This window comes from Cajanus cajan, chromosome 5 (genome assembly GCF_000230855.2).
Source record: "Cajanus cajan strain Asha chromosome 5, NIPB_CcT2T_4, whole genome shotgun sequence".
Taxonomy (NCBI): domain Eukaryota; kingdom Viridiplantae; phylum Streptophyta; class Magnoliopsida; order Fabales; family Fabaceae; genus Cajanus; species Cajanus cajan.
Genome location: NC_138521.1, coordinates 54198452 through 54208955, shown reverse-complemented (window position 1 = coordinate 54208955; position 10504 = coordinate 54198452). Strand labels below are relative to the sequence as shown.

General features: G+C 30.7%; 2 protein-coding genes across 4 annotated transcripts; both read left to right on the top strand.

The window, feature by feature from the left end:
• Window positions 1–80: 80 nt before the first annotated feature.
• Window positions 81–775, top strand: LOC109808958 (uncharacterized). 2 transcript variants are annotated; one of them, XM_020372159.3, is made up of 2 exons: window positions 81–305; window positions 496–775. In XM_020372159.3, exons 1-2 carry the CDS (start codon window positions 151–153, stop codon window positions 512–514), a joined length of 174 nt encoding a protein of 57 aa, XP_020227748.1. In that variant the 5' UTR covers window positions 81–150; the 3' UTR covers window positions 515–775. The 2 variants fall into 2 exon arrangements, with proteins under 2 accessions (XP_020227748.1, XP_020227750.1); XM_020372161.3 differs by having other exon boundaries at window positions 81–309.
• Window positions 776–5732: 4957 nt separating this feature from the next.
• Window positions 5733–9701, top strand: LOC109809844 (Oxidoreductase family protein). Of its 2 annotated transcripts, none has more exons than XM_020373247.3 (7): window positions 5733–6031; window positions 6563–6733; window positions 7393–7557; window positions 7639–7803; window positions 8528–8662; window positions 8894–8991; window positions 9112–9701. In XM_020373247.3, exons 1-7 carry the CDS (start codon window positions 5852–5854, stop codon window positions 9311–9313), a joined length of 1116 nt encoding a protein of 371 aa, XP_020228836.1. In that variant the 5' UTR covers window positions 5733–5851; the 3' UTR covers window positions 9314–9701. The 2 variants fall into 2 exon arrangements, with proteins under 2 accessions (XP_020228836.1, XP_082931490.1); XM_083075364.1 differs by having other exon boundaries at window positions 5891–6031; window positions 6482–6733.
• Window positions 9702–10504: the final 803 nt, after the last annotated feature.

Genomic DNA, 10504 nt, shown 5'->3' with positions numbered 1-10504 from the left:
GGTTCTTGGCACTTGGCAGTGGAGTAAACGACAAAACAGCGAGTGGGAACATTTTGCGTTTGGTGGAGATGCCTGTAAGTAGATTCAGGTGTTGTTAGGGTTTTCAATTTCGGATCTAACCGAATTGGGATCGTAATGTGGTGAATTGCGATGCAGATTAGGAACTTGGTAGAGGTGGAGCCACCAAGCCCACTCCGGTACTTGATCGGAGCCGCCGTCATGATGATCGGAGTCGTGTTACCCGTCGGTTACATGATGTTCCGTAACAAGCGCGGTCCCTCCTCTTCCGCCTACTCCAAACAGACGTAGGTGTGCCCTTTCTTTTTACAATTCCCTTTCATTTCGTCTTTTCCGATTCCTTCTAATGTCCACGTCGTTATTCAAATCATAAATGAGGGTTTCAAACTTTTTTTTTTTATTTGGGGTTGTCGAATTAGAGTTTGTAGATCCGAGTGTAGGAACATTTGGTGGGACTAATATTGATTGCTATTTCAGGAACAAGGTTTTGATTTGATATAGAGACATGGTGATGGTGGTGGTTGTGATGTGAGAAGCCTCTGGTTTAGTTTGGAGGGGGTGATTGATTAGCTTAGAGTTAGAGGCTTCGACAGATCTACCATTTGTTCAATTGTAAATGCATTTTGACATTCTAAATCTCTTAACTGCTTCTTCACTTGATTCTGAACTCTCCTCCTATTGAGATGCTCCTCGTGTTCAATATTGTGTAGCACAAAAAAATCTCTATATACGTGATTTGCATTTATTTGTTTGTTTATTTATTTATTTATTTTCCCTTTAAGCAAGAAGAAAGATCTGATTGTTGCTGCCCCAGCCTTGATTATTGGATTATTTGGTCTTGTTCCATGAGGATACTCAAGTGTTGTGAATTTATGTTGGTTTAGGTAGGAATTAGGAACTTGAAGTTGGGCAGTAATCTTTCAAATATATGAATCCTTTCGTAACTGGTTTTTACTTTTCGCTGGATTTCCATATACTAACTCCTGTTAGTTGGGTGTCTGTTAAGAAATGTTCGTAGCATTTTTAGTTTGATATGGCTAGTAATTATTTTTCATTAATTTAGAGAGACTGTTATAGCAGTGTATGGCATATTAACAAAAATAGTTGTGAGAATTTTTGTTGGATCGTGTTTTAATGGGTTATACTTCACCCATCTAAATTGATCAAATCATGCCCCGATAAGCTTATATATCGAGTGTTGGTGGAGAAACTGCAAAAGACATGAAAGTGGAAAGCAATGTAGCTCTTGGGTCTTGGCTTTTGTGGTGAAAATGGAGTACGTTTGCTCATAAAATGACTTTTAAGAGGTTTAAACCTTTTGTAATTAGCTCAATATTTTTATAAACATTTTTGTTTTTCAGCTTTAAGTTTAGAATATTTTAGATGTCTCTTCTAGAGAAACGACTAGTGCTCATGACGGAGTTCTGAAGCATGAACCCCCTCCAACCCAACCAAAAAATCTTGCTGTGTGCATATGGTCTCTATGAAGCATCGGTACGTTTTTGGTATGTTGGATAGTTCTTAGTTATCAGCATGAACCAAGTCAATATCGTTTTGAATAAAAAGTACGAAATTTTAGGCAGAAAGAGGTTGTGTAGAACGCATAAATCTCATATCTCGATTGACATTCGGATCGATGCACACCTTGTCCAAACAGATTAACACCAGTCATCAGTCTCAATTTTGTTAGAATGTGAATGTTAGGATAAGGTTTTTTTTTGGGAAGATCTTTCATTCAGCTGATCAATGCACCTGAGCCATCAGGGAAGAAGGCCCATCATCGGTTGAAAGACTTGCATTGGTTTTGTCATGTAATGTAATGTAATAGAAAAACTTCATTTTGGCGTCATAAATAAGAATAACCAATATAGAATGCAGCCTTCTGAATTTTAACTACGCAAGCAATAAAAGTGTTGACATACAGAACCTGGATGCTATGTAGTTCAAACTACTCGAATTTTCTATTACTCTAAATATAGATCAATTTAAATTAGTAATGAAGAGCCATATGCAAAAAGAAGAGGGGCTTGTCTCTGAAAAAAAAAATTTAACTTCTACTCCACTGATCAATAATCCCAAATATATTTGAAAGAACCTTTGGAGTCCATGCAGCCATCTGCTCTAACACCGTTATCTTCAATAAACAATAGCCATTAGAACCTAAAACTATCTAATAAAGGCGTAAATCAAATTTTGTCGTATACATTTTGTGGATTTCTGCCCTGGTAACTACTATATACCCTTTTCGAGCAGTCATTGAGAAGCATCAAAGCCTTAACAAACCAGACGGTTTGTACTTTGTAAAGAACAATGTTTCTGTAAGGGTTATTTTATGGTATTTGTCTGAGGGGATATTTTATGAGGGTTGTTTTATAAGTTTATTACACAAGCATACTCCACAATGATGAGATATTGTTCGTTTTGAGCTTAAACCCTCACGGTTTTACTTTTAATCATCACCCAAAAGGCCTCTCAATCATTGAAGTATGTTTATGCTATATAAGTTGTTATTTTTTATCATATTTTATCGATGTGGGACTTGTTTGTATTCCAACAATCCTCCCTCAAACAAGAGACCTAACCTGTTGTTATTTTTTATCATATTTTATCGATGTGGGACTTGTTTGTATCCCAACAATCCTCCCTCAAACAAGAGACCTAACATTTCATGCAGCAAAATCTGTCTTTATAGAGGGACTGCAGTAGAATCTGTCTTTATAGAGGGACTGCAGTAGAATCTGTCTTAGGATATTTTTACTTTTGGTCATCACCTAAAAGGCCTCTCAATCATAAAATATGTTTATTCTATATAAGTTGTTATTTTTTATCATATTTTATCGATGTGGGACTTGTTTGTATCCCAACAATTTGTTTCTTCGCATCTTCATATGGTGCCCAAATTTGACTCGAGCTCCTACAAATTCTTCATGACAAAATATTAATTAATTTTATTTGAAAGGATAAAATAAAGCTTTTACCTGACACAGTCAGTTTCAGACCATTTGCCCCCATTTACTTGTTAGTGAAATGTTTTTTTTTTCATATAGTTTCACTTACTTTATTTATTAATTTCTATAGTTTAAAGTAGATTTTTTAATTCTTATAATTATCTTTTTCAACATTATTTATTCCTAGTTTAAGATAGATTTTTTTAATCTCTATATATTGAAGTTATTAAATTCTTTTAGTCTCTATTGTTAACTTTTTTTTTTGTAATGTTTATTTTGTGTTAATATGATAAAGGTTTTCAATTTTGTGAAAGTAAAAAAGTGTTTCAATAATGAGTGTCACAAGTGAGGCTACAAAAGAGTTACAAAATGTTGAGAGATTTAATTTAAAAATCTAATTTAAAATAATTTTTGTATAATAAATTCGATATAAGGCACAATTAAATTAAAATACCACTGTTATCTTAACATTAAAAAAATTAATGAAAAATTATAAGTATATAAATTAAAAAGATTTATCTTAAGCAGAGTTAAAAAAAACTTATTTTAAATTATATGAACTAAAAATGATTAAAAAATATTAAAAAATATTTTAAATTATACAAACTAAACTAAAAAGTAAATTAAGTGAAATTATAAAGATTTAAAATGTATTTTAACTTATTTTTTAGCTGCCAGTTTTGTAAGATCTTAAGTTTATATATTCCAAATCAAATTTATTTCTTTTTTGCAATCCGGAGTAATTGTAAGCTTTTATCAATGAATTCTAATGACAGTAAAAATATCGATTATATCATATGCCTAGTGATTATTGGAATAAAATGGTAAAGCAAATGCAATGCCAACTCTATTGTCCATTTAAGATCTGTTTATTAATTTTAAAATTTTAGTGTCGTATAGCTATTTCCTTTTAATTATTGTTTATAATGTAATCAATATTATTGTGTATAGTGATTAGTTCCTAATATTTCTACCACATAATTTTTCAAAGAAAAATGGGTATTTACAATATATAACCATTTTACAATTTATTGAAAATGGGAAGAATAAAAAAGCATAATAAACAAGGAGAAGATAGTCTTGGCTATATGAAAAATAAATATATTTTTAACCCCTTTCACCCACTCTTGTTTAACTGTCCAATTATCCAACGGTGTTGTAAGTGTATCGATCAATATTTTTTAAAATTTAATTGGTTATTGAACTGGTTAAAGGCTTGTTTAACATTCAACGATTTTATCATAATCAAATCATTGTCTAATATCAAGTAATCAAAGTTATTTTTAATATATATTTAAGATTTTAAAAGTTTATATATTTTTTTAATTTTTATAAAATGAATGAGTTTTGATTTTGATCTTTATAAAATATTGTTTTTTGTTTTTATCTTTTAAAAATTTATTTTTGACCTTATAAAATGAATAAATCTTTATTTTATCTTTACAAAATATTTTTCTTTGATTTTTATCTTTTTAAAATTTAAAGTCATTATTATTAATTTTTCTAACTTTTATTTTTATGATAAATAAATCATATTTATTTTTAAAATTTATAAATTTTTATTTAAAATGTCACATATTGACATGATATTATAAATAAATGTCGATATTCTTGGAATGAACACTTAATTTCTTATAAACATAAAAGTAGTTAATAAATATCATATAATAATTAAGACCTAAAAATAATAATTTCAAAGTTTAGAGAATGAAAATAATATATATATATATATATATATATATATGGACTAAAATCAAAATTTATTCATTTTGCATGATAAAACATATTTAAGTTTATTTTAGATAATAAAATAATATTAAATTATTAGAAATCAATATCTAAAAAATTCTAAATTAATATAAATATTAAATTATATATTTTATAGGATAAAATTTATGATTGAAAAAATAATTTATACTTGTGTGGAATCTTTATGTGTTTTTATTTATCTTTAAAATGTTTTGGATAAAAAAAGAAAAACTTGTCCAAACTGATTTTCTACATCAATTTGAGCCGATTTAAGTATTTAACATGTACTCATTGGTGAAAAAAAAACTGTTCTCGTTGATTTTGAAAAAAAAAAATTCTGAAGATTTGAAATGGTTTTTAAAACAATGATAAGGATTGATTTTGACCTTGTTCGTAATATTTTTAAATTATAAAACACGTATGTCATAGATTCTAATAATTAAAAAGAATATTTAAATTTCCATTAAATATTATTAATGTGCCACATTATTAATGTGCCACTTTATATGCGATAAAAGTGTAACATACAAATTATTTTCTCAATAACAAAAATAATGTGAAATAAGTGTTCTTGAATCCACTGTCAAGTGCAACGGCCAATGACGTTAGATAAAAATTTAATTTTCCTATGATAAATTGGTATCTACACATACAATATAACTTAATAATCACAATCAAAGTGAAATGTGAAACACAAAATGATAGTAAATAACGATCTTAATACATGGTGCAAAAAAAACGATCTTAATAAATTTTCATAAATAAATAAAAAATAGTTTATCCAAAGATTTTAATTTTCGTATAATGATTTTTTTAATACCGTTAATCAATTAAAAATTATATTAAATATAAATTTTTAATATTATCATAAAACCCAACAAATTTATGATAATATAACACTATTATAGTTATTATTATTTTCGAAAACAAATAAAACAAAAAAAGAAAACATAATCTAGTTTAAATGAAAAAAAAAAAGATGTGAACTGACATGGCTGATTTTGTCGGATAGGGAACAATGAATGGATGAAATATCCTCTATGACTCCAATTACATGATTTTTGACAAACCAAAGCAAACCCAAAAGTTGAAGAGGTGTTGTTAGATTAGATTAGAAGATTCAGCATTCAGAATCCATGGCAGGTGCTATTGTAAAGTACGGAATCATAGGAGTTGGAATGATGGGTAGAGAGCATCTACTGAATTTGTACCATCTTCGCACCGAAGGTGTGGCGGTAGTGGCTATTGCTGACCCTCATCTTCCCTCTCAACAACTCGCCCTTGACTTAGCACACTCCTTTAGTTGGCCTCTCAAGGTACTATGAATGAAAATAACCCTGTTTTCTTTTTTACTTTCATCATATAGCAAATTCATCTCTTGATATCTATATTATATTTTGTTATTATTTTGACTTGGATAGAGAAATGCTATGCTATTGATGAGGTTTCATTTGTAAACATCTAAGTTCTATCTGCAATTATCTGGGCAGTATTTGTATTTTGCTGATAGTTTGATTAAGCAGAAAATGCTACATGAAATCTGTTTAGGTAAATTTCTCCAAAAGTGCCTATAAAAGAAAAAAAAATATATGAAAGAAACCAAAATAAGTTTTTTCATAAGTTAAAATTAGCTTATCAATAAATTAAAAACAAGATTTTGGGAAAACTAATACAAGAGAGCTCTTCATAAATTAATTTATACATAAACTAATTTTACTTTATGGAGAAACTTATTTCATTTTTTTTTTCTCTATTTTCTATCCTAGAAGTGCTTTTGGAGAAATTTACTTAAACAGATCCCTAGTTAAGTGAGGCGAATGAATGACCTTGAGTTGAAAGTTGTGAAGGTTTTCTCAGGTCACCAGGAGCTGTTGGACAGTGGACTATGTGATGTTTTGGTGGTATCCACTCCTAACATGACCCATCATAGGATTCTTATGGATATAATCAATCATTCCAAACCCCATCATGTACTGGTAGAAAAGCCCTTGTGCACCACAGTTTCTCACTGCAAAGAGGTTTGTCATTCCTTCCATAAAATTTGTTGCTGCTTATTGGCTTAACTGTTAGAATGCAATTTTATATAAAGACTAATGACTAGTCTTCATAGAAAAGCCCTTGTGCTCTCCCTCGGGAAAGGGGATTTCAACTATACATGTGTCATTTCCTTAACTGTTATCATGTGACAGTTGAATATTTGTATTAGTTGTATGGCTTCATAAACAAGTAAAGCATGCTGCCAAAAATAGCATAAACTGTTTTTTGGTAAATGAGTATTGTTATGGGATGCCATACCATTAGGTGGGAGAGGGCATGAATGAGCTTTAGTAACTTGTAATCTTTCCACCGAAGTAGGAAAAGGAATAAATATAGTAACATTTTAATTCCTTGTTGCCATAGTAAATTGTAGAGAAGGAACATAGAATTTAATCAATTTATTTCATTGCCTTTACAAAAAGAGAGTAATTAACTGATTGTATTGTGTTTTTTCCCCGTTAGTTAAGTTAGGCTGTGGACTAAATGTGTTTTATTTTTTTATTTTTATTTTTGGAAAAATGCTAACTGAAAGTCTTGATCAGGTAGCAGGTGTTTAATTATGCTGTTTGACTTTGATCCTCCAATAAGTATTTGATGATGATGCAGTAAATTATTGTTCCTGTGTGTTACTTTGCATTAGGTTGTTCATGCTGCCAGAAAGAGACCAGATATATTGGTGCAAGTTGGACTGGAATATAGATACATGCCACCTGTTGCAAAGTTGATAGAAATAGTTAAGGGAGGAAACCTTGGACGTGTCAGGATGGTAGCAATTCGTGAGCATCGGTTTCCTTTTTTGGTTAAGGTTAGATTTTGCAGAAATTGAAATAACATCACGTTTTTAGGTTCTCATAGTCAGCAAGCTGAAAAGTGATATTGATCGTAGGTGAACAATTGGAATCGGTTCAATATTAACTCAGGGGGCACTCTGGTAGAGAAGTGTTGCCACTTCTTTGATCTAATGAGGCTGTTTGTTGGTGCAAATCCTGTTCGTGTGATGGCTTCTGGAGCTATTGATGTTAATCACAAGGATGAAATATATGATGGAAAGGTAGATTAGATTCTGCACATGAATTACAGTCACTCTATGACCAAGCGTTAAACATTAATCCTACTGTTAGTCTGTATGCTGCTTTGATTAATACTGATTATAATCTCTGTATAATGTTCATCAATCCCAAAAAGGGATTGTGCAGAGTTTGGTTTCACTTGTTCAATACTAACGCATAATCCCTTGAACCAATAAGCATATCAAACCAAATAGTGTTACCAATGTATAAAAGAGTAACCTGTTATAACACTAGGTACAAGTCTTGTTGAATAATGAATGTAATAATCATGATGAACCATCAAATTAAAATCTCAACGTGTTTTAGGAAAAAAAATATATATATATATATATATATATATATATATATATATATATATATATATATTATTAATGTATATTTGTGCACCCATCACTCACAGGCTAGGGAGAATTTTAGAACTTGATATGTGATTATTTGAAAGATTTGGTTAGAGAAAGTTGAGGTTCCCTGGTGTTTGTCCTTTTTCCGTGAGGAAATACTGATTATGACTTTTTCCTATATGAGGATTATGGTATATTCTGTTTTTCAATGTTCATTTTTAGGGACTTTTGTTCATATTGTCACAGTTCTAACTGGAATATATTATCATGTGCTTCTGTGCGACAAGAGTAATCGGCACATGGCTTTTTTATAAACATTATTGTTTCATGTTATTATTGCCATTCACTGGTTTACTTTGGGCAGGTGCCAGATATCATTGACAATGCATATGTTATAGTTGAATTTGACAATGGTTCTCGAGGAATGCTTGACCTTTGTATGTTTGCCGAGGGGAGTAAAAATGAGCAAGAAATATCTGTTGTTGGTGATATTGGGAAGGTAAAATTCTCTCCCTATCAACCATTCACTCTACCTGTTATCTTCAATTGTATTTTTTGTGGTAACTTTTTGATCAAGATACAATAAGGTTGATCAGTTATGCTTCAGTTCAACATTTCAATGATAAGGTGCATAATTTAAAACTATAATAAATACAACCTATCTTTCTTTCATGAATAAATGTCAAGATGTTAGCATGCTTTGTATCTCGACATAAATCATTTATAACAGGGAGAAGCCTTTGTTCCTGAGAGTGTTGTGCGGTTTGGTGCACGAGAAGCGGGGCGAGATGGTGTCCAGACTTTGAAAGCTGAGGATCCCAGGATAAAGTGGGTAGCTTCTCTGTTAAATGTTTCATCAATTACCGAAGCTTTGAGATGGTGAAATGAAATTTAAGTGGCTCCTGTTATTATGAGAAATCTTTTGTGACTTGGATTTTCATTTTACAGATATGATGGGCTACATCATGGGTCTAGCTATCTGGAACACCTTAACTTCTTGTCTGCAATCAGAGCTAAAGGAGAAAAGGCTCCTAGTGTAGATCTCCAAGATGGATTAATATCTGTTGCTATTGGAGTTGCAGCACAGCTCTCTATAGAAAATGGTCGATTTGTTACTATTGAAGAAGTTATGGATGGACTCAAAAGTTGAGTGTTCCAACTTAGAAGTGAAAGTAGTGATTGTCTCTTTTGTTGTGTGTTCTTTGACATAGAATCTGTTTCGATACAAGTTAAAATCGTTTTTGAAAGTTTCTTTACTGAAAATAAAGAGTGTTTTTATGTAAAAAAATTCTCAAAAGCGCTTTAAGCTTGTATCTGAGCAGGCTCATGGGGGATGCCATACCTTCTTTTCTACCTCATTAAAGGTGCTAAATGATTTGTGAAACTTCACATTTCTTCCACCTAAACTTTAGTCAACTGGTAACTTTAGCTCCTATGTTTTCTGCTACTCATTTTCTGTAAACTGAAACAGTGGAAAGTAAGAAGTCAGCTGAAAGTTTTAGCCAAATAAACAACATGCAGGAATCTTTTCTTATGAAGATGTGATATGCATAAGCATGTGTAGCCCGTTACTGTGTTGTTTTAGCCAAATAAACAAGCTAGAATTTTTCAGCAAAGTAAGTTAAATCCATTCTTTTGTAATGTTTGTTATTGGTATGACCAAAACAAATGTGAGCAATTAAATCCATTCTTTGGTAATGTTCATTTCATTAACTATGAAATATAGGAAAATCCATCTTGAAGGTCTCTCTCTCCCTCAATAACCATCATGCAGTGGCAAGTGGCAACATACTGCATAATAGTTGTGCATGAGATTAGTGATCGGTGTAGAATCATATGTCGCGGAGTTATGTTCTTCATCCTCCTAACATGGTGATGATCTCCATCTTATGTGTAGTAACTAGTGAGAGAGTCCACCCTTGAAATTGAATTGTGAAGTTTTTTAAGTCACTAGAGGCAGAGATAGTCGTAGGCTTATATGAAGGTGCCAAATAACGGTACGGTTGACTAAGACATAAGGTTCACTCTATAAGTAACTGCGACTTATATATTTTAATTAAGTTATTCAAAATTAAAATCTTAAACTTAAATATAAAATAAATCATGATAGGAAAAAAATATTTATTTTATATATACTCATAGTTCTTGATTGAGAGACAATAAATACTTTATATTAATATCATGATTAAAAAAATAAAAAATAAAAACTTCAAAAGTGTTACTACAATACTTTAAGATAAAGTACCTAAGTTAATGCTTTGAATAAGATAAAGTACGTAAGTTAATGTTTTGAATTTCCATGAAATGAAATATAAATGTAGGCACTGTTTTTTATTTGAAA

Bases quoted from the DNA above. Each gene is read 5' to 3' on its own strand.
- LOC109808958 (XM_020372159.3), top strand. From the start codon at position 151: ATGCAGATTAGGAACTTGGTAGAGGTGGAGCCACCAAGCCCACTCCGG.
- LOC109809844 (XM_020373247.3), top strand. From the start codon at position 5,852: ATGGCAGGTGCTATTGTAAAGTACGGAATCATAGGAGTTGGAATGATG. The intron at 6,734-7,392 runs GTTTGTCATTCC...ACTTTGCATTAG, and splicing joins CAGTTTCTCACTGCAAAGAG to GTTGTTCATGCTGCCAGAAA. The intron at 8,992-9,111 runs GTGGGTAGCTTC...TTCATTTTACAG, and splicing joins GCTGAGGATCCCAGGATAAA to ATATGATGGGCTACATCATG.